Below are 24,857 nucleotides of genomic sequence, written 5' to 3'. Positions count from 1 at the left end.
AAGTTAAGAATAGTAGTGTCAATCTTACTGAGGATGAATAAATTCTCAAATCAAAAATTTGGGCATTGGTGTGAAACGGTAAACTCAAAAATTCTGAGCATTTCCCCCCTTTTTCTTATTTGGGAGTCCAGAGACAAACAAGAGCATAGAAGTGCAAAATTAGTTTTATTTTGAAAAGCATATTCACTTGCAATAGTTTCATTTTTTTTTCTTACCATATCTTAAAATGGCTACTGAACTCACTGACATAGTTTAGGTCGATTTTACTTAAAATGTTTAATTTAGAGTTTCTTTACTGAAAAGGATTCTTTTCAAGGAAAGTCCTAAGAAATTAATCCTTCATAAAACACTATTCAGATGAGTATCACTGATTAATTATCATTTAAAGAATTACTTTTAATTTTAGAAGACATCACAACACGATTTAAAAAAAAATCTCATTGAGATGAAACTCCTCAACAATTAGATATTTAATCAGTTTATAACACAAGAGAATGTTTAATCTGCATGATTTACCAATTAAATACTGCACCCTGATGTGTCTTCAGCAACACGAGAGCTAAATCGAAATTGTTTCAAAGGGACACAAGACGGGCAATGCCCTATAAATGCACAAAGGTTTAGAGAGGTAGGTAGGTTGAGTGTCTCTCCTGGACAGCAGAATGCACTTCAGTCGACCCCTACGGGCCTCAGCACTGTAATATTCTTGGACATTAGGAAGTGACCACAGAGGATGCTCTCGTGGCGATTACCGTGGTGTCAGTTTTGATTTCTGAAACAACACCACTTTCCAACCCAGAGATCCAAAGCTCTCAGGGAAGTTGCCCAGCCTCTCTCCTGACCCATGGGCACTTGGGGCTCTCACTGTGTTTGCTGAAACTTGAGAGCGTGGGAAGAAACATCACAGTAGGCATTAAAAATGGAACTTAAGAATTAGAAAATCATTGCCATGCTTTTATATTGGGATCAGACAAGTTGTAGATGGTTTTGATTTGATAAAATTTTTTAAACAGCTACTGACAATGATGTTTTATACACTGGGGTAAGGGAGGAGGCCTGCAAAGCAGAACACCTTCTTTTGGTGAATCCATATTCTCTTCTGCTACAGAACTTCCTTGAGATTTCTCTTACCCAGATAAGACACATTTTTTTTTTAATTGAAAAAGTAGATTTAACATGTATATTTTTTTCCTTTGGCTAAATTCAAAACATAATGGTAATAAATGTGTATAATTTTTTCTTTTTTTAAATTTAAGTATAGTTGCTATACAATATTATATAAGTTACAGATATACAATATAGTGATTCACAATATTTAAAGGTTATACTCCACTTATAGTTATAAAATATTGGCTATATTCCCCATGTTGTACAATATAAGCTACAAGAATATGTTGTGCAACGCAGGGACTATTTATATTAACATATAGATTTTAAACAGCTTGTGTACCACCAATGACCACTTGATAGGCAAAGACAGCCTCTGTTTAAGATATTCTGGTCACTCAGAAAGACTTAACATGAATACAGAATATATGAGTTCCAACCATTTTTCTAAATGTAGGGTTCAGAACCATGGTGGTAGCTGTACAGAATGTCAAATGACAGTCTTTATATAGAATCTATTTTCTACTTATCTACTGTAATTGCTACTGCTTATTGCTTTCACCTGGCCATCACAAAAAAACTTAAGAATTGATTGCTACTCCGGGGTGCAAGACTCAGCATGCAACCAACCCAGTAACTTTTGGCGCCACTGCTAAAATTAAAACTAATTTAATTTGTTGGTTTATAATCTGGAAGGGATTTCAGAAACCATCTGGAGTTCTAGACTAGCTTCTTCAGTTTATATGTACTACCTATACTGAGTCTCAAACAGGTGACATAACTTCTTGAAGCTCACTCATCCAGTTAATGGCAGAACTGTGGCTGGAACTGAGGTTTCTGGGTTCCTGGTCTAGCCCTCTTCCTATAAACACTGTGTTACCACTTCAAATTTTGTAAGTCTGAAGTATGGTAGACATAACATGGACTTTGAAACTAGAGAGACACAATTTCAAAGTCCGATTTAGCACTTAACAAGTCCTTTATTGTCTCTAGGTGGGAGATTCCTTAACCTGAAAATAAGGCTAAAATGGGGGTGATGGCATCTACCCAGAAGGTTAGAAATGATATAGGTCAAGTATCTAGCACATTTCCTGGTACATGGAGGTGCCTTGAGAATAGCAGCGGTGACAGGTAAGGCTATTATAATTATTTTGACACTTTGAAAAGATTAGGGATGTACCTTAATCAAACTTAGTACCTTCCATTAAACAGGGGATCTGCCATCATTCACTTACACTTTTTTGAAAGTATTTCTGTTTTAAGAAGAAAGTGTTTTATAAGTTTAACCACTTATGGAGTAAAGCAGAATGTCTTGATATTTATCCTAATATTAACTGTTTTGATCTTCAAATGATACTTTTAGTTTTAATATTTCAAGATTTGATGTAAACGTCTAAGATTATCCTACCTATGGTCTTTCAGATAATACAGATTTTAGTCATCCCCCTCTTTAACACACTGAAGAAATAAAAAAACCTCCATAGGGGCTAGAACAATAATCATAAAGGTGAAGGATGCTCAGGAAGCAGAGTCATGGTGTATGGCTGGGTGGGGTGCTGCACATGGACAACAGTAGAAGGTACCATTCTCCTTTGCAGGTGCATCCCCAAAACAATGGACGCAAATCCAGGGCAATGGTCATTTTTTTGACCTTAGTCCCTGGTACAATTATTTAAACAGAACCCTAAGGTATTTAGCCACAAATATCAGGAACTAGTAAGATGCTTAATTGATCAAAAAGTTTCTGAGGCCAGGAACACCACAAGTAATTAATTACTACTCTCAGGGCCAGTTTCACAGAATTTTCAGCAGTCTTTTTCACGCGTGAGGCATCATGCGGGAAAAAATTCTTTAGTAAAACACATGCGTTCTTTTTTAAAGTGTTGGTGTTGGTGGCAGGATGGGTGTTTTGCAGAATAATTGTTTCATATAGAAATACTGCTATGTGTTCTAGAACGAAGCGAACTTCATCTGGATAAAAAGCATATCTTTTGTAAGGAGTTAAGCTCTCATAATTCATGACCAGAAACTGCAGGCCCTGTACTCTCGTCTGGGTGGGTTAAAACCACTAAGTATTGACTCACTGCAGTGAGTGTGCACGCGTCTGCACGCAGGCGTGTGAGTGTGTGTGTACACATTTTCTTCTGCATCTGAAGGTGGGAGGCTCCATTTCCTTACTTACTGAGGAAGCGAATTGGAAGAGCAAAAGTTTGTCATGATGCCTGAATAAAACTGTTCAGGGCTTCCCTGGTGGCGCAGTGGTTAAGAATCCGCCTGCCAATGCAGGGGACACGGGTTCAAGCCCTGGTCCGGGAAGATCCCACATGCCGCGGAGCAACTAAGCCCGTGCGCCACAACTCCTGAGACTGCGCTCTAGAGCCCACGAGCCACAACTACTGAGCCCGCATGCCACAACTACTGAAGCTCGTGTGCCTAGAGCCCGTGCTCCACAACGAGAGAAGCCACCGCAATGAGAAGCCCGCGCGCCGCAACGAAGAGTAGCCCCCTCTCGCCACAACTAGAAAAAGCCCGCACGCAGCAACGGAGACCCAATACAGCCAAAAATATATAAATAAAATAAATAAATTTATAAAAAAAAAAAAAACTGTTCAGTCTTTTATCTGTAATAGACTAAGGTTGCTAACAGGATTTATAGGGTCATTACTTTCAACTGTTTCTGACACCTAACAATATTATTTTAAGCTCCAGCCAAGTGGATTTCCAATAATTATATAACGTCTCTCAGTAATGATCTGTTGCTTAAGATACACATTCTACTTTACCTTTCAACACATACTTGATAACCTCTCATTTATTAACTGTAATTGAGGCAAATTCAGTCTTGGCTAATTAGGGGCTCTCGGTACCCCTTCATATGTTATTCTTGGTGACATATCAATAGAATTACAGTTTACTTTTTATTTTTAATTACAGTAATAAAAATGTGCAACTTAAAAATATTAGAATGTTTAAGGACATTATAACTATTTTACAAATAACAAGTCCAATGTTCTACTGGGGATACACAGAATGACAAAACCTTCACAACCAAAACAGAATGGTTGCTTGTCAAGGGTTCCATTTAGAAGCAAACTCACAGCCATGTCTGATGCTTAGGCGTTGAAAGTATATACCTACCACCAGGACAATCAAACTACCACATCATTTTAATGTTGGCCTCCTGGCATCCACTTTAGTTAGCTCCGTTTGTTATTGCTGCCATACAAAAAGTCTTCAAAAGAAGTTTGGTGAATGAAGGGGAGTTTAAGTAGGAAATATCTTTATGAAGAAAGAAATTCTGGGACTTCCTTGGTGGTGCAGTGGTTAAGAATCCGCCTGCCAATGCAGGGGACACGGGTTCGAGCCCTGGTCCAGGAAGATCCCACATGCCGTGGAGCAACTAAGCCCGTGCACCACAACTACTGAGCCTGCGCTCTAGAGCCCACAAGCCACAACTACTGAGCTCGCGTGCAACAACTACTGAAGCCCGTGCACCTAGAGCTCGTGCTCCGCAACAAAGGCCACCGCAATGAGAAGCCTGCGCACTGCAATGAAGAGTAGCCCCAGGTCACCGCAACTAGAGAAAGCCCGCGCGCAGCAACGAAGACCCAACGCAGACAAAAATAAATAAATAAGTAAATAAATTTATAAAAAAAGAAAAGAAAAGAAATTCTACCTCTGTTACAATCGGATGGCAAGCTTTGTAGTAAATAGGTCGCCCAGACAAAAAATTGAAGATGTTAAGAAACACACACACACACACACACACACACACACACACACACACGGTGGCCTATTTCCAGAATGACTCTATCATTTTTTCACCACAGAAGATGTGCTTTAGCTATACCAAGAAGAAACATAATGGGAATAACATCAACTCAACTTTTCTTTTCTGTTCAACATTTTTGAAAATTACCACATAAGCAAAAAAAGTAAAAGAGAATTTGGAAGTGAAACATATGCTTGTAAATTCAGAGCAATACCAAGTGGAAGCAGAAGTTGCTAATATGGTTTCAGTATTTTGTAAAGGAGCCAGCTGGATGGATGATAATTTTTCTACCCCTGCAGGGCATCAAAGCTTTTAGGAAATCATTCTTTTCACACATATTAACACTTAGCTTATTAAAACAGATGATACTTTTATTGTAAAACAGCCTGGGTAGAGGCTAGAAACATATAATATGAAAGATAAGGCTCATTTTGACCACCCAATCTGACAAACAGCAAACACTGACATGACAGACCATGGTGGAGATGATGACGTAGCAGGACCTTCTGTAACTGCCACAGCTGAAGTGTCACCATGAAGCCCGTGAATTGCTGTTATGAAAACATTTGCAGTAACTTGCATAATTAAATGAAACTGCCAGAAAAGTATTTCTAAAATGCAGAGAAGATGTACATAAATAAATACAGTTCAAAGCAAATATTACATTTCAGAATCAGCACTGGTAGTGAATTATGCAAAGTTATGTCACAATCAAAGTACCATTTCCTTTGAACTGACTGCTGAATAATTACAAATGAGTGACAACATTGTTGTTGAAATGGACTGCTCTCTTAGTCTCTTTTACAGGTACTCGGTGAATGAAACTTGCGGATCAGGGCATCTAAAACCACGACCTCCCTGTTCTAGGAGCTGCCATGCCTCAGTGAAGACCTTCATGAGACCACAGCAGTATTCTATCTGTTAGCAAACATCAGTACTGGAAAGCAAGATGAAAATGCACACTAACAGTACAGTGGCAGATATCTGCCTTTATTGCAGCTTATTTCTTTGTTTAAATGAAGAATATTATATTGACTTAAGAAAAACTTTTATAGTAGGGGCCAAATCCATTACAGTCTGATTCTGTTTATGGACTGCTGCAAAGGCAAGTGACGTAAACTATACACAACGGTAAACCGGATATCATCTTGCTTGCTAAAATTAACCTTAAAAGGATTTTGAGACTCTTACTCTAATAGTGACAGTTTTCAAGTATAGAAAAAAGCCAGTTAAGGCTTCTGTCAGCAGTCGAAGAAATAAAATGATCAACTATATTAGCTGCGTAGAAGAAAAAGAAATAAAAAAAGAGAGTCTGCTTTGCAGACATACCATCAAAGTGTAACTTTTTCCTTCACAGTACATCTACAAAGCCAGCATGATTTGCAAGGGTAGTTACTTACATCAAACAACTTCTCTATATACATTTCCTCATTGACCTTTTCTCGAAGAATATCCTGGTTTTGCCGAACAAACATAATATAGGTGTCTGCCAGATCCATTCCTGGTTTCTGTTGTGAGGAAAAAGCACAGGGAATAAAACAATATCAGGCCTTGATTGTGAAAATGTTATTTAATCACCATCCTAGAGAATCATTCCTTCTGTCATTTCAAAAGTTACAGTAGAAAAATATGCTTAAGATCAAATCAACAATGGACACCTTCAAATTCCATAATTAAAGTAAATAAAAGTTTATTATTGAGGTCTATAACTTGAGGTCGTAGTTACTCATCATTATTAAGATGATTAGAAATATGTGGTTGTAAGCTAGTAGATACTCTTTTTTTTTTTTTAAATGGCTACCTTGCTAGGTCAATATGCCAAGCAGTATAAATGAATACATTTTTCAAAAAAATTCCCACATGCAATAATCATTTCCTAATTGTAAGTTCAATTTCCTTTTCATCATTTCTGGCTGGTTTATCCATATATATTTTTTAAAATGTTAGCTTTCCTTGGTTTGCCTTCCTCAACTACTATGGGTGGTCAAGGAATAAAAAATAAATTTTCTTATTAGGAAGATATTGAACAAAAAACATGTAATGCATTACAAAGTGAAATGCAAATCAAAATTTTGTGGGTTATCCATTGCTTCTACTCATCCATATTTATCAGTACTACCTCAAGGATTTATATTATTTTAGAAATGCAATAAGAATACTGATGAACTAGTCTCCTATGAAGAGCCAAAGGTGTGGATTAGATAACTTTCCAAAGTTACTCAACATTTGGTGTCTTCTAATATTAGACAAGATAAGGCAGTTAATAGAATTCCTCCTTGCTACAGAGTCTACAGAATCAGCACCAGGGAGGGACAAAAACCTGAATGGCTCCTAAAGAGTTTTCCTTCTAAATTTATCTTTAGTTCTCCTTTTAGTTTCACATAGCTGGAGTAGATGATCTGTATACTCTATACCTGGGGTTGATTCATAGTCTGTACTGAGTAATTCATTTAATTAGAATAGGACAACAATAACGATGAAATTGTAGAACTGATACCCGAATAAGTCAATGCCAGTCATGCATAATTTCGTATCTATAGGATGCACTTATAAACTCCATCAATGGATTCTTTGTAAAAGTAAATAATGTAAGGAAACCAGGTGAAAGAGGATATGAATCATTTAACTATTACTACTGCAGGAAAGACAAGATATACATCTGAGAGATGCTAGGACAGTAGTAGTGCCTTTTCCTTAAATGAAGGACAAAGTTCTTATCACTTCTTTTTTCGGGAGGGGATTATATTTTATGTATTGACACAATGATAAAACTGCCCATCTCTTAACAAGTGCACAGTATAGACATTGGGCATATCTCATTAATAAAAATTAATTTGATTTTTTGGTAACAAAGTCATTTCTGGGCAATGAAAATTACAGAAAGTTCTTATATATTTATCTCTTATATTTAGCCTAAAGGGAAATTTATACCACATGGACTGAAGGATCCTTTCAAACATAACCTTGATATAACAAAATTCGTGACTAGCTATAATCCGAAACAACTATTTATATAAATGTCTTCACTGATCTTTCCTTCCAGAGCATCCATACACAATGTAGGAAATATATTCCAAACTTAATGGAGACAACTTACCAAATTCATGCCTTCACTATTTTTCTACATAATTCTCATAAGCAATGATTGAAAGTTTAAATAATTACAAGGATACTCAAGAGAAGCCTAGGTTATTTTCTTTTTTGGGGGCGAGGGGTGTTATACGTAAGTTTTTCCAGTGAAAAGGCAGGGTAATTTGTACAAGATTACTAACTACTATTAACAGTTGAAGACAACTAGCCCATGAGATAAGGATTTCTCTCCGTGCCTCTCAAATTTGTCAAGACACTGAAAGTGAGAACATTCAGAAAGGATACTGCCGCAGAATGAAAATGACAGGAGAACGACTTTCTATACATGATAACAAGTCAGCTCCACATCTGAGTTTCAGTCAGGTGCCTAGAAACAAAATGCTGTGACATATATAATACCAAGGCAGCTGGGCACCGCCCAGAGGAACTGAGAGTTAAGAATCAACACATGAGAGGCTTGCCTCCTCCACCATTTTTCCCCACCGCTACCCCATTTTTATTTCTGCCTTTCAAAAGAAGAGTATGCTTAGGAGTTTAAACTAATCAATCACTTGACCCATCAGACTCACTGGAAACTGAGTTACAGCCAGGAGAAATGGAGAATGATGGCTTTAAACACTTGCCACAGACCCGAAGGTAATTTTTTTTCCGTTTCCTTGATCACTTTTAAGATAACATTAGACATCATGAAACACTGTCCAGGAAGAATTTATCTTTTGCCATCTAAAACTAACAAATACTTTACAGTTTAAGCCTAAAAGAAAACTCAGTGCTATTCCCTTTGGCAGACCCAAAGGATATAATACTGAAATCTGTAAGCTGAGACAGTTCTACGGCTCTCTAAGAAAATCACAACCCTGGTTGAGGGTGTGAAGTAAAGCTCAATTAAAAGTTTATTTCAACAAATTAAGTGTTGTCTTTTTCTTTTTGTTTTTTTCTTTTTGAAATTACATTTTCTCCCCTTTGGCAAATTAAGATCCACTTGCCTAGAAAACAAAACCTACAATTCTTACATTCCTCATTAGCATTATTTCTTCCTTTATCTTTGAGCTGTTTACATATTCTTGAAACTGTGACATACGTGAATTTCACACCTAGTGAATATATTTTCATGTAGCTTGTGGCATGAGACTATAATCATTAAAAGAATATACACAAGTAAGAATAACTGCAACAGCTGGTGACATTTACCAATTAGAACTATAGTTCTTTAAAACACTTTATCCTTCCTTTGGTGTATGAAGGGTAATTATCTCTGATAAATTGCTGAAAAAGATGTAATTTTCCTTTTAAACAGTTTCTACTTACAGTACAAATGTGTTTGGATAGAAGACATTATCGCTGGTTCAGTGCTCCTTTGTGCAAAGGCTGTTTTATGGCAGTAAAATCTACATATTTTGGAAGTCACTGCGTCTCATTCCATTATTACATGTTATCTTATTAGGAAATAAAGTTTAGTTAAACAAGCAAAAAACTGAACACACTCAGTTAAGTTTTTGTTTGCTGGTGTGTAAATGAAAAGTATGCATGTGACTGCATCTCCAGGTAGAATATTGCTACACATTCTGGTGCAAGTGGGTGTCTCCAACCTTATCAGAGGAGCAGCCTGTTAAACTTCAACAACTGTATAGATCTGGGTGAATTTTTATCAAGGATATTTTGTTCTGGAGAGCTACATTTAGAAATCTTTTCTATATTTGTAATTATAGTTTTCTTAATGAACGAGAAAATAACAATTAAAAACCACATAGCGAGCACATTATGTATTAAATACCACTAAGAGAGAGTAAATGTTGTTTTTCATTCTCCCATTTAAAACTTTGAGATCATGCAGACGTAGAGAATGGGATTGAGGACACGGGGTGGGGGGAAGGGTAAGCTGGGACGAAGTGAGAGAGTGGCATGGACATATATACACTACCAAATGTAAAATAGATAGCTAGTGGGAAGCAGCCCCATAGCACAGGGAGATCAGCTCGGTGCTTTGTGACCACCTAGAGGGGTGGGATAGGGAGGGTGGGAGGGAGACACGAGAGGGAGGGGATATGGGGATATATGTGTATGTATAGCTGATTCACTTTGTTATACAGCAGAAACTAACACACCATTGTAAAGCAGTTATACTCCAATAAAGATGTTAAAAAAAAAACAACAACTTTGAGATCCTCAGTTCACCAAAGCACTAACTTCTCCATCTTGTTTCTTAGGGTAGTAATCTCTACATCAAAATAAGGCTTCCTGGATTACTTCTAATTCGATTCAGAAAAGAACAGAATTTGGCTAACGAAGTTATAGTGAAAGGATACAAATATCTAAAAACATTCCCCCATGAGCATAAAGAAATCAATAAATGTGGACGGGAACGGAGTATGGTAAGGTGAGTTCCCCTGACTTTGGCTGCATAAGAGAATACACCAGCGAGGGAATGAGCTTAAGTAAGGATGCAGACTCTAGCAAATTTGTTTCGAGCGCTAATCACTGGTTAACCCAGTGAGATGAAAATGCCGTTTAAAAAAGAAAAGAAAAGAATTCCCTGTTAATTATACGCTGCAAATGCTCTTACTTCCTGCTGCTACACCTAATCCCACAGGTGCGAGTCTTCACTTTCCCCATTCATGGGTGGGTGGGTGCAACGCTGCAGACATTTTTCACAGCTACAGATTTAGATACAGAAGAAGCCGTTTGACCTTCCACGGGAGGTTAACAATACACTATGCAAACACTGTCATGGTGCCTATTTAACAAGGAGACAAATTTTTAAGGATACTATGCCAGTCTCAAAGATTAATAGAAGCTACAGTTTAATTGACTTAATTTGAAAGCGCACTTCTCATAACCTAGGAAAGCTTGCTTTGAAGAAACGATCAGGAGTGGAACTGTGGTATCATTATTTATGACAATCTGCATGCTTCGTAAATGAAATACCTGCACCTGGTCATTATTACCATTTGAAAAAAATGGATCTTGTAAGATTTAAAACACTAGTATGTCTCTTCAATCTGAAATTGTGATAGGAACAGTATTAATTTCAACTCTGGCGTTTCAGATTCAGGAACAGTCTATGATTGATCATCAGGGAACACAGGACAAAATTCTACAAACACACAACTTTCCAGGTACTGTTACCAACAACATATTTTTTCTTTTATTGTTTAATATATTCCTTATTACTTTGGCATTTATGCAGCAATTTCTATATTTTTTATTTGAGTGAAAATGTTCTTAAAATTAAGCTCAAAAGCATTTGGAGCAGTTTAAGTAAGACATAAGTTCTCAAGTATTTAAGATAGAAGAAGGTTTTGAGTACAGCTATGATGATTATGTTGGAAAAAATATATACCTTATATACCTATTTATTTACTAGATTTCCTACAAAGTAGAATATTTATATTGTATCCACATAGAAAAGCAAAAGTTAATGAACAGAACTAAAGACTTCAAATTAGATTTATTCTAACTTAAGTATTATATAAGTCCAGGAAGAGGACTAATTCATAAAAAGGGGAAAGGGGGGAAGAAATTTAAACAATGAAAAAGTCACAAGAATACAAAAATTTCAAGATTTTCTAATAATGGTTTATCTAACAATGGTTTATCGTTGTTTTAAAACAGTGAACAAAAAAAAATTCTCATTGTTCTTTAGAAAAACTCCCAACTATTATTGCAAGGCAGTGGCCACAGTCACCTTTCCCTTTGTTAAATGTAGCACTATTCAAAATTCCATTAATTTACACTATTATGCATTTTGACTCCAAATTAGGATGCAGAAAATACCGAATGAAAGATAATGGTATCCACATCCATTTGAAAAATATCTTTCAGACTTGGAGCACGTAACATATGTGTTTTAAGTATGTAATTTCGCTCAGTCCCACATTCTAAGGGAGAAGGTTCTATGACTCCAGAGTTCTTACCCTGGATACTTCTGTCTGCTCCCTGTAAGCACAGTCAGTAAAAAGCATATTCCTACCACAATGCTATCAGAATATCTTATATCAGAATCTGCTATAATTAATGCTCCTATAATTTATGTAGTCATTTTGTTTTCATTCTTAAAATTCACACAAATGCTTCATACTATTCCTTCTAAATAGTGACATAATGTGTTCATCGATTTAAGCATCAGTATGTTCAAACATTTTTGTTGTATCACTGGGGAAAACCTTCCAAAGAGGAGGCTATTTTAAATATTAAAAGGGACACTGAATAATAGTTTAAGATAATAGCCTGAAATACTCAAGGAAAAGAGGCAGGTTGATTTTCAACTGAGATTTACGGGCTTGATTTTCATCTTACTATGGCTTTCCCATTTGAGACCATGAGCATATAGTATCTCTCTTGCTATTTCTGATCTATAAAAATCACTAACGTCTCAGAGTTTTGAGGAATAGCTGCTGATAACAGGAGCATCAGACAAGGAAAGTGCTAACATGTATGTCACACACTAGCTTTATACTGCCATTTTCAGGAGTAAGAATTATGATGATGATGAAGGTATTAAATCTCCCAGTTTACAATACTGTTCAGTAACCTTTCCCTCATCTATCTACAGTTGCTACAATGTTAACTATAGAAACTACACTGAGGACTTGAAGAAGTGAAATTAAAATGCTGTGGGTATTTTTTCATTTAGCTTTTAAAATTTAGATTGACTGGGATTGAGTTACTCAGTCCCAATTTGGAACCTTTCAGATTTTGGCTTAAAGGAGACCTGAGGATGTTAGAAGGTCAGGGTCCAGAGGCAGTTCATGGATTTACCTTCTATGAGAAGACCCAGACAGACAAAAACCCAAAGAAATAAAGATGAGAGAAGCAAAGTACTCTTCTAGGAAGCACAAAAGGCAACCTCCCCTGCTCCTGTAATGGTGAGACTCTCAATCTGGTCCTGGTGTGAATATGTCCCAGTGGGCAGGCACTCCGTTCCCCACGTTCTGCCTGGCTCTCATTCTGACGTAAAGCACTGAGTATTCAGGTGGCCTCATCTAAGTAATAAACAATATCAAAACAAAGGAAGGAGGGAAAACACCACTGTTACTGAACTGACTGGCTGTACTTTTAAAAGTCACCATTGACATACGCAAGGTGCTTGATATTCTAAAATAAAAGGAAAATAAATGAAAAGCAATCTAATATTTTTTACACTGTGGAAAACAAATGGTTTTTCTTTTGGAAAATGGTCACGTTCTGAAGCAGGGGGTGGAAACTGCAGAGCAATGATGGGGGGCAGGGAGCAATTCCAGGGAGAAGCAATAACAATCCCATTCATATTAATAGTGCTTTACATTTACAAAGCACTTTCATGTTAATATGCTCATGGAATCCTCATAAGAACCTAATGAAGGAGACAGCACAGTGATTACACCATTATCCTCATTGCATAGGTGAGCAAAGGGAAGCCCATGGGTCAGATTGCCAGGAGGGGGCAAAGGTGGGACTTGAACTGAGATCCTGGACTGTACACCAAGCCTGCACAGTATAGAGCTAAATTCAAGCCACATTGTGGGGAGCTGGAAGGTTAGAAATCTGCGCAAGTGTCATAACAAAGAGAGAACATTTGAGAGAATTAGTAATGAAGGCAAGAGAAAGATAAGCCCTCTCCATCTTCTCAGGGCTGACAACCAGGATCAGACACCAGCACTAAGCAGCCAATCAGTGGGGAGTTTCCGTGTTCTTCGTCACAGTAGCCCTTATTGTGTCCTCCAGGTCTCTTTAGCTGTGTCCCCTCACTGTCTAGCACAGAGATCACATGCAATGTGTGTAATAATGTTAACAGGACAACTTTCAATAGGCATTGCACACATACACACCCACAGCAAAATGCCCTGTAACTTATACGAGCTATAGAACAAAATTTCAGAATCAGGGTTGGAAAGTGCTTTTAAATGTCCTTTTAAATGGTAAACGTCATGTGGTCTTATTTCCTACGTAATGCAGAATCTTCAGTACCACCTCTGGCAAACAGTGGAGTAACTACTACTAGGGCATATCACCCTTGTAAAGAATTTTAATTTCTTTTGTTTTTTTCTTAATACCCTGACTTCAGTTGTCTCCCACTAGTTTTTAGTCACTGATCCTAGTTCTATCCTCTTGATTGATACAGACTGAGGCTTCTTTAAATGGGAACTCCATGTATTAAACAGGACTCTCTTGTCTCTTAGGGTTTTCCTCTCTCAAGGATAATATTCCGATTTCCCTTTTTTTCTTTATAAGCCATTATTTCCAGATCCCCTTAACTATGCTGGCTGCTCTCTTCAAAAGGAGGTAAAGTAAAAAGTATATGTCGTTTTTAAAAGACTACAGATGGATTTTCCCACAACAACACAGATGTGAACAAGATAGTATAGAGCAGAATGATTATTTTTTAGAATCTGGACACTAGATTTATTATAATCAGTAATAATGTATGATGACAACTAACATTTATTGATCACTAATTTCATTCCAGGAATCCTGAAAAGTGCTTAACATATTTACAACAAGCCTAGAAGTGGTATAATTCTATTTCCATTTGATAAAGTAATTGATGTCCACACGGGTATATGCCTATGTCCAAACTCATCTAATTATGGACATTAAATATGTGCAGTTTTAAATATATCAATTTTACCTCAATAAAGCTGTAAAAAAAAAAAAAAAGAAAAAAGAAAAAGAAACTGATGCCCAAGGTCATACAGATACTGAGTAAAAGTGATGGAGCAAGGGTTCAAACCCAAGCAGTCTGGCTCCTGAGTTTGGGTTTGCAACTTCTCTGTTGTGCTACCTCGTGTTTGTTTGTTTTTTTAAGCAGCTACTTTACATTATGGTCTCACTTAATTTTTCATACAACTTTTTAACATACATTGCTACATCTACATCCTCTGTACCTTATACGGAGGCAATATTTTTGGGGGGTGGTTAGTTTTAATATTCTACTTTAAATCTACTGAATTTTTGGTTTGGGCCTAGTGCTCACGTCTGTAAAGCTAAAGTGAATGTTTTCATGCTGGTCCTACATCTACTATAGCCCTTCTCCCTTCCCCTCTCTCAGGTCTGAGTTCCCTTCACCTAAGTTACTGTTGAGCAGGGGGAACAGATTCACCCCCTCGAGGTCTTGCTTTTCTTGTATGTCTAAGGGTTTTGCCACCATGAACATTCCAAGGTTCTGTGATGGAGCCTTGAACTGTGCAACTACAACAGCAACTCCTCTGCAGAATAGGGTTGTTTAACCAAGAAAAAAATCTACCAAACCATCCGAAGGTCACAGTTTATCACCTTGATTAGAAAGATATCACAGGGGTGGGGAGAGGGCGGCTGCTAGCTTCTTTGCTAAGAAGCAGGAGATAATGAAATTCACTTCTGTTCAGGAATATACTGATGATTTTTCTCTTATGTATGATATTTTTTCTTTCATAAAGAAGTATCAAAAAAGTACAGATTACAAAGATACATAAGACTATGTTCATAATATGTTATATTTAAATGACTTGATTTGAATCATTTTCTGTTATTGACTCTTTTTTTAAACATCTTTATTGGAGCATAATTGCTTTACAATGGTGTGTTAGTTTCTGCTGTATAACAAAGTGAATCAGTTATACATATACATATATCCCCATATCTCTTCCCTCTTGCATCTCCCTCCCACCCTCCCTATCCCACCCCTCTAGGTGGACACAAAGCACCGAGCTGATCTCCCTGTGCTATGCAGCTGCTTCCCACTAGCTATCTATTTTACATTTGGTAGTGTATATACGTCCATGCCACTCTCTCACTTCGTCCCAGCTTATCCTTCCCCCTCCCCGTGTCCTCAAATCCATTCTCTATGTCTGCGTCTTTATTCCTGTCCTGCCCCTAGGTTCTTCAGAACCATTTTTTTGTTTTTTAGACTCCATACATATGTGTTAGCATACGGTATTTGCTTTTCTCTTTCTGACTTACTTCACTCTGTATGACGGACTCTAGGTCCATCCACCTCACTACAAATAACTCAATTTCATTTCTTTTTATGGCTGAGTCATATTTCATTGTATATATGTGCCACATCTTCTTTATTCATTCATCTGTCGATGGACACTTAGGTTGCTTCCATGTCCTGGCTATTGTAAATAGTGCTGCAATGAACATTGTGGTACATGACTCTTCTTGAATTATGGTTTTCTCAGGGTATATGCCCAGTAGTAGGATTGCTGGGTCGTATGGTAGCTCTATTTTTAGCTTTTTAAGGAACCTCCGTACTGTTCTGCATAGTGGCTGTATCAATTTACATTCCCACCAACAGTGAAAGAGGGTTCCCTTCTCTCCACACCCTCTCCATTTATTGTTTGTAGATTTTTTGATGATGGCCATTCTGACCGGTGTGAGGTGATACCTCATTGTGGTTTTGATTTGCATTTCTCTAATGATTAGTGATGTTGAGCATCCTTTCGTGTGTTTGTTGGCAATCTGTATATCTTCTTTGGAGAAATGTCTATTTAGGTCTTCTGCCCATTTTTGGATTGGGTTGTTTGTTTTTTTGATATTGAGCTGCATGAGCTGCTTATATATTTTGGAGATTAATCCTTTGTCGGTTGCTTCATTTGCAAATATTTTCTCCCATTTGTCATTGACTCTTATACATCTTCAGCTGTGCTATAATTATATGGAATATCTGACAATCAAGTATGTACTAGGATCATGAATTCCTCCTTCTCTTTTGTGTTAGGAATGCCACTTGATATCATAGATAATTTTATATTTCTAACACTTCATTTCATAAAATGTATTTTTTATTTTTTGCTTTTTCAAAATTTCAAAAATGAGATTATTTGCTAGATGATATTGTTTGTTTCTCTAAAGAATTTTTTTCTAGCTCTTTACCTTACTATCATCTTCTAAGTGACATTTATGGGTTCTGTTGTTTCTTGGATGGAATAGGACAGAGATCTAGAATTCACAGAATGATAGAATATCACAGTTAGAGGGACTAATGCAGTTTATATAACTTATTCATCCATTTTATAGATAACTAAACTGAGGCCACTGCAGTGAGGTAATGCTCAGGGTCACACAGTTAATCCAAGGGCATAGAGCAGCATAAGAGGAATTAAACCTCAGGTATTAAATCCTAGTCCACTGCCTTTTAATTTTTTTAAATTTTAGAATAATCTAAGATTTACAGAAAAATTGTGAAGATTGTATGGAGAATTCCCATTTACTCCCTACCAAATTTCCCCTATTATTAATATCTTATATTACTATGGTATATTTGTTACAATTAATGAACAAATAATGATACATTATGAACTAAAGTCTATACTTTATTCATATTTCTTTAGTTTTTACCTAATGTCCTTCTTATGTTCCATGATCCTGTCCAGAAGACCTCATTACATTTAATTAGTCATTATGTCTCCTTAACCTCCTCCTGTCAATTTCTAAGACTTTCCTTCTTTTTGATGATCTTGACAATTTGAGTACCGGTCAGATATTCTGTAGACTGTCCCTTTACTGGGATGTGTCTGTTGTTTTTCCCCTGATTAGACTGGAGTTATAGGCTTCTGGAAGGAGACCACAGAATATTTATCAAGAGTAAATATTATCTATATAATTTATCACTGTTGATGTTGCCCTCAATAAACTCGCTGAGGTAATATTGTCAGGTTTCTCCCCGATAAATCCATTCTCCTCACCCTCCTTTTCATACTGTGCTCTTTGGAAGGTAGTCGCTATGCACAGCCTTAAGGAGTAGGGAGTTACACTGTCTCCTTGGAAGTAAAGTATCTACATTACTTATTTGGAATTCTTCTGCTTGGGAGATCTATCTTTTCCATTTCTTTTTTTTCTGGCAGTGCCGCATGTAGGCTCTTAGTTCCGACTAGGGATCGAACCTGCCGCCTGCATTGGAAGCACCGAGTCTTAACCACTGGACCACCAGGGAAGTCCTTCCCCCATTTATTTATTCAGTCAATCATTTACCTATGTCAGTATGGACTGACAGATATATAGTTTATACTTTGTGTTATAAGCTAATACTACCTAATTTATTTGGTAGTAAGTTGCTCAACTTACTCTAGCTCAGGCCATTGGGAGCTCTCTCAGGGGTCTCCTGGGTCCCTTTAACATATCTCCTATCATTGTGGGTTTTTCTTTCTAAACACTTCCTTACTTTCTCTCACACATATATAAGATGCTCCAGGCTCATCTTGTGCTTCCTGCCCCAGTCCTAGTGTCAGCCATTTCTTCAAGGAATCTTGGTTCATTTTACTGGAGATTACAGACCACAATCTGGGCACTAGGTGTGCATGTAGCTACTGGGATATCACTGCTTCTAGGCTCTCTCAGCTAACAAACCAAGGAAATATATGTGTATATACTAACCCACGCATATACATATACCTAAAACTATTTCTAGATGCAACCAGCTCTATCTATATTAAGCTAGAGACAAGTTCACATTGATGGCTCCAACTCCAATCCATTACCACAGGGATAATTCTAGCCTCTTCCTCTTGTTTGTCTTCAACATCTCACTCCATGAGAAACTTGGCTCCCACCAACCACCATCCTTTACTTAATTGTTCAATTCCATTATACATGTAGAGTGGTTTCTGAATTGTACAACAAGAGTACAATGCTTATGTACAGTTCCTTTTCCTTTATTTTTACAGATGCCACTCATTTCAAAAGTGACTCAGATCAGCACTTTTTTCCTTCATCTTTTTTTAGTGAGGTTATTCCATACATTTGCAATAGAGTTTAGATTATTTTATCACAGTCTCCATCCTAGGATCCCACGATATCCTAATTGATTTAAAAATTTTTTTCAAATATTCAGGTTCAATTTTTGTGCTATAAAGTTAGGACTTGACAAAAGCATAGTGTTTTATATCTATCATTACAGTATTACATGGAATAGTCTCACTGCTCCAAAAAGTTCCCTTGGCTTCACCTATTCAAGTCTCCCTGACCTTGAACTTATGGTAACCATTAATCTGTTCGTAATCTTTATACAGTTTATAGTTTTTTATATGTCGTTTTCCCTTTTAGAATGTGATATAAATGATATCATACAGTATGTAGCCTTTTCAGACTGGCTTCTTTCACTCAGCAATATGCCTTTAAGATTCATCTATGTCTTCGTGTCGCCTGATAGCTAATTTTTCTTCTTCTTCTTCTTCTTTTTTTTTTTTGCTGACTAGTACTCCAATTGTATGGATATACCACAGCTTGTTTATGCATTCACTGACTGAAAGACATTTTGGTTGCTTCCAATTCTTGAATATGAATAAAGTTGCTATGAACACTTGCGTGCAGGTTTTGGTTGTGGACGTATGTTTTCAAATCAGTTGGATAAATACCTAGGAGTGCAATTGGTGGGTTGCTAAAGACTATATTTAGCTTTGTAAGAAACTGCGAAATGGTCTTCCAAAATGGCTGTACCATTTTGTATTTCCACCAGCAATGAATGAGAGTCCCTATTGCTCTGCATCCTTGTCAACATTTTGCTACTGTCAGTTTTTAAATTTTAGCCATGCTAATAGGTGTGTACTAGTATCTTATTGTTTTAATTTTCATTTCTCTAATGACAAATGATGTTGAGCATCTTTTCATTTGCCTATTTGATACCTATATGTCTTCACTGCAGTGTCTGTTATGATCTTTGGCCCATTTTTTAATTGGGCTGTTTGTTCTCTTATTGCTGAGTATTAAGAGTTCTTCGTACATTTTAGATACAAGTCCTTGATCAAATATATGTCTGTGGCTTGTCTTTTCATTCCCTTAACAGTGCAGAGCAGTCAATTATTAAGTCCAACTTACAATGTTTTTCTTTCATGGATGTTTTTGGTGTTGTATCTAAAAACTTATCACCAAACTTAAGGCCATAAATATTTTCTCTATGTTTTCTTCTAGAAGTTTTATATTGTAGTTTGCATTTTACAGGTAGGTTTTTGATCAGTTTTGAGTTAATTTCTGTGAAAGGTGAGCCAGTGTTGTTTTTTTTCTCATAAGGTTCTCCTTAAAAGACTGCTTCAAAGAGGTAACTTGCTGGAGTTTTAGCATAAAAAAACAAACAGACAAAAAAACCCAGTAAGAGCCAACAGCACCTCATAGCTTTTGAAGTTAATGTTTACAGACATCAATAATAGAGGTGTAATGTCTGGATCTAAGGGAGAAACTCTTCCTATAGCAATCTGCCATGGCCAGACCATATCTATGGTTTAGTATGCTTTGCTCTGGGTGGCAACTTGATTTAATAGTGAAATTGGTAAGCTGGAATTCATCTAGTGAGTGATTGGTATGATAAAGAGTCTGGGTACAATTGTTACAGCTGTTTTCATGATATGTTTAGTTCCCTATCTCTTTTATTCCTAGACACTGAACAGCTTGTGGGCAGGACATATATATTTTCATCATACATACCCAGAGTCTAGCACTTAGTATGTGTTAAATAAGTATTTAATTAGTGAATTCAGTGAAGAAGTTAAGGATGTTTAATATAGAAAATAAGAATTCCTCAGACAATATATTCCTTTGAATAGCCACCATATCTCTTGGGAAGAGGATGTAAGATAATTATCAACAAATATTTGAAGGGCTATCATGCAGAAAAGGGATTAGAACCAAGACAGAATTCACAGAGGTACAGAATTTCAACTCATTATACATAAGAGGAGGCTGTCTTATGGTGAGCCTGCAATCACTGAAAAAATTAAAAGAGCTTGACTGAATCTTTGTGAGGTATATCAGGAGAGGGGGCTTCTGCATTGAGAAGGAGAGTGAATGAACCACCTTCTGTGCCTTTCAATGCTGAAGCTCTATGGGCTCTAACAGATCTAGTACACAGTCAAATTAAGAATTTCAAAAGCTCTAAGAACAGAAATAATTATGGTGTCCTATTCAAAATTAAAAACAAAAATTTGTAATTCAAAATTAAAAACAAAAATCTATATTATAAAGTATTTGTTAGGAATTCCAATAAGGTTCATGTGTTCCCATGATTACTTGTCTTTTTCTTTTTTATACAGCAAGTATGAACTATTCCCCCTTAATTCTCCCTTTCTCTCTTTCATGCTGTTCCTTTGCAGGACCATACACATGTGATTATTTCTGCTTATTGCCCAGTACTGACTTTCTGATTCTAGGTACAAGACAAGAAGTATGCCAAGACTTCTTTTGGAATCATCTGTAAAACTAAAAACAAACAAACAAACAAAAAACTACTCTGAAGAAACCCCAGGCAAAGGCAGGAAAGTCCACGGCCTTTTCATGTAAAATGTTCATTTATAATAACTATAGCAGCAATAAATCTGGAGACTGTCTAGTCCATAGTATAAAATGCAGTTATGCATTTCAAAAATAAGAGCCACCTACAACTGATATACAAAGCTTGTCAGCTCTCAAACCACTAACATTCATAATGATGATCTAGAGATGGTGATGCTATTCAAGTACAGCCTTAATCAAAGATGAGATGACATATTCCATTTAGTTTTAAATTTTAAGTTTTTTCCCATTGTGCTCTAATTCTTTGAAAATTGATACACGTGCCAAAACACATGATTAAACAGAACATCTTAGGCCTTGATCATATATATGTGATAACAGAATTTAAGGCAAAAGCTAATTTGTTAATGACTATCAACTTACAAATGCTGTACTAACTTGTTGATTATATTTATCACATGAATTTTTTTCATTGTAGCTAAGTAGGTTTCATACTTTCCCCTCATGGTATCTTAATTGTTGAACAAATTTACAGGTCACGCATTATTTCCCAAGAATTCTGTGAAAAACCAAATGTTGAACTAAGTGAATATTGATTTATTTATAACACTTTTGTATTCAGAAAACTAGTTCTTTGATTCAACTGGTTCATCTTGATTGTTACCTTAACTCCTATAAGAAACCTGTTAGAGCTTTCACAGAAAGGGAAGGAGAGTGAACCTTTTCCTGTAAGTAATGTGAGTCATTTTCTCCCCCATCCTAGAGCTGCCACTGAGCTGATATGTTCTCATGATGAATTGACCTCCCCAAGTTACAACGGAAAAGGTACACTGAAATAACCTTGCCAGGCCTTATTATGAGCGTTAGTGCTTGCTTAAGAAAAATAAACTGCTCCCTGAGGGAATGATACTGGATTAAAGATTTGAAATAAACCCGTGGTGAACCATAATTATTTTTTTTAAAGACATTTATAATTTTAAAAAGCAGATAAAAAAATACTTACTGGAACATCAACATATTTTGCGGCTGCTTTCACCTTAAGTGGAAAAGAGATAATTATGAGAATTATTTTCTTAACTGTTTGATAAGTACTGTGACAGCAGTCAAAAGACAGCAGAGGAGAACTCATTCAAAATACTCACAGTGAATGACAGAATGGATGAAAAGAAAGTGCCTTCGTCATATCTTGACAGCTTAGACAACACCCCTTCCAACACTGAAACAAACTAGAATACAGTTTATAGTGAGTATTTAGGATAGTACTGGGCATACAAACAAATAACGGGGCAAACAATTCTTGGACCAACTTCTCCCATGGCACAAAAATCTGAAACGTATAAACTGACACAATGACAAAATCTCATTTTGAAGATGAACTCTAAGGTCCTTTTACACTGCCAGAAAAAATACGCACATTTTTAAAGATAAAAGAGCAACGTGTAATAGGAGTCTGGTTACTACGTGTGAGATAACTTAAACCATTAGTTAATAACTTTAAATCCCTGTGACTCTTCCTTAATATAATTTTCGACTTCAAAATAGATATTTATAAGTCCTCATCACAAGAAAAAATGTTGTAACTATGTATGGGGATGGACTTATTTTGGTGATCATTTTGCAATTTATAGAGATATCAAATCATTATGCTGTATACCTGCAACTAACATAATGTTGTATGTCAATGACACCTCAATAAAAAAAAATATAGAGATGTTTCGAGGCAACGATGGTCAAGCTTCATCAAATTCCTTTCTATCATATATCACTCGACCATTCCCCAACTTTTTCTATCTACAGAAGAGGTTGAATGACAAAGAACAGATAATGAAAAGGAGTAACATTTGGGGCCCTTGTAACGTTGAAATGAAGTATGATACATCGGCTAACGAGTATTCACCAAGCAGTTCCAATTGGGACATGTAAGGATCATCCCTCCTTTCAGAAGCTTACAAAGTAGTTGGGGAGCTCAAACAGATACACACACTGCAGAGTACAATGAAAAGAGCACCAGATTGAGAATATAAATCCTGATTCTGTCACTGACTGACTGCTATGTGGTCTCCAGCCAACCAAGTGCACCGGTTCCCCCATCAGTCAATGGTGTGTTTGTGTTGGTGGGATGGGTATGGAATTAAAATTGTCTTAAGAGTTTTACATTTCTAAAATTTTATATTTCTATGAAATGAGAGTTAAGACATATATACTGTAATGTAATTAAAAATGTGGAGAATTTTATTTCATTGAGCAGAAACATTAAGATCTGGCATGAAGATAAATAAGAGATATTAATAAGGATCTACTGCCCTACATCTTTCCTCTTTCCTACATCTTTCCTCTTTAGAAGCAAAATAATATGCACTATTGATAAATTATACCTTCCCAAAGGGAAAATACTGACAAGGTTTTTTAAATACAAGAAGGGAAATTAATGAAGGCTGGTTTTTGTTCACATAGCAGCTTCTTCAACAAAGTGATAATAGTTCTAGGGACACAGCTTATTGGTCTCTGGTGAGCAGAGAACTCACTGAGAGTGCACAGGAGATAATCTTTTCTCTATGGCTGGTCAATTACTGCAAAATAGTTTATGCAAAAGAAACAAAAACTTCCCTACAGGTTTCTCCATCACATCATTTGCGACATGATGTAAGAACACAGAAACAAATTCATGTGAACTGCTGACTAAAATTTTATTTTTAAAGAATGAGAACTATGTATGGTTGGTTAGTTATCCTAGGGGATACAAACAGCAAAAAACATAAAATTACAAATTGCTCACAACTAAATGTCAATTTAGCACTTTCCTCCTGCCCATTAAGATTTCTTACCAATCACAGCTGGCTAACTCAACTTGTTGTGGTTGGCAAAGACCCAGAAGACCTATACTCCAGGGCTTTGACCAGGGGAAGGGAATTCCAAACTTAATGGCCCTCTGCGGAAAATGCCTCATCTCTTGTAACTCAAATCTTGAAAGCCGGTGTGTGATGGGTGATCTCATTTGCCACGAGGAGAGCGACAATTGCTATGGTTACCAGACAACGTGAACCACTGAAGGCTCTAGCATAGCACCTGGTTCTTGGTGCCTTCAAGTGAGTACTTGTTTACACATGTGAGTGATGCTGAGGGACTAGGCAAAGTAGAAGCAGACCCTGTGGATGGATTTAGAAGATCTTAGCTCGAGTTGAAGCTCTGCCACTCTCTGGCTGTGAGACAACAGTCTGGACATTCAGCTTCTCTAGCTTCAGTGTACTCATCAGTAAAACGGGGAAAATGTCACTGCCCTGCCCACAATAAGGATGGTGTGAAAATCAGCAGAGGTGATTTAGGTGAAGGGACTGTGAAAATGGCAACACACTAAGAGATGTAAAGAATGAATATTATTGGTATGATGAGCTAAATCACTAGCCATTATATGTCTAAAAACCTACACATGTTAAGTCACAAGTTAACGGGGGTAGCCTTGGGATTGTTTAGTGATAAGGAGAAATAATGCATTTGGTTACCAGCGAATGGGTCTAATTCAATGAAATGATATCTATGGAGGCAGGATAGAGTTGATGCTGTAAGTCAGAAGACCCATGTCGGAATCCCATCTGTTTCAAGGTCATGCGGCTGACAGTAGAGGAGGGAGGTTTTGGACACAGGTGGTCTGGCTCCAAAGCCCGTGTTCTTTGCCATCACACTACAGAGTTGTAAGCATTAAATGATA

General features: G+C 36.8%; 1 protein-coding gene across 24 annotated transcripts in view; it reads right to left on the bottom strand.

The window, feature by feature from the left end:
• CADPS2 (calcium dependent secretion activator 2) overlaps positions 1-24,857 on the bottom strand; it is a 539,668-nt gene that overhangs the window by 19,351 nt on the left and 495,460 nt on the right. For 22 of the 24 annotated variants that reach the window (XM_036862874.1, XM_036862864.1, XM_036862867.1 and 19 more), the window contains 3 exons: positions 22,294-22,377; positions 22,155-22,187; positions 6,280-6,387 (listed from right to left, as the gene is read on the bottom strand). In XM_036862874.1, coding sequence (XP_036718769.1) covers positions 6,280-6,387; positions 22,155-22,187; positions 22,294-22,377 — 225 coding nt within the window. Of the gene's footprint in view, positions 1-4,814; positions 5,491-6,279; positions 6,388-22,154; positions 22,188-22,293; positions 22,378-24,857 lie in introns of those variants that run through there. The other 2 variants (XM_036862873.1, XM_036862885.1) reach the window with 2 other exon arrangements.

Source organism: Balaenoptera musculus, chromosome 9, assembly GCF_009873245.2.
Source record: "Balaenoptera musculus isolate JJ_BM4_2016_0621 chromosome 9, mBalMus1.pri.v3, whole genome shotgun sequence".
Taxonomy (NCBI): domain Eukaryota; kingdom Metazoa; phylum Chordata; class Mammalia; order Artiodactyla; family Balaenopteridae; genus Balaenoptera; species Balaenoptera musculus.
This window is presented reverse-complemented; position numbering and strand designations above follow the sequence as displayed.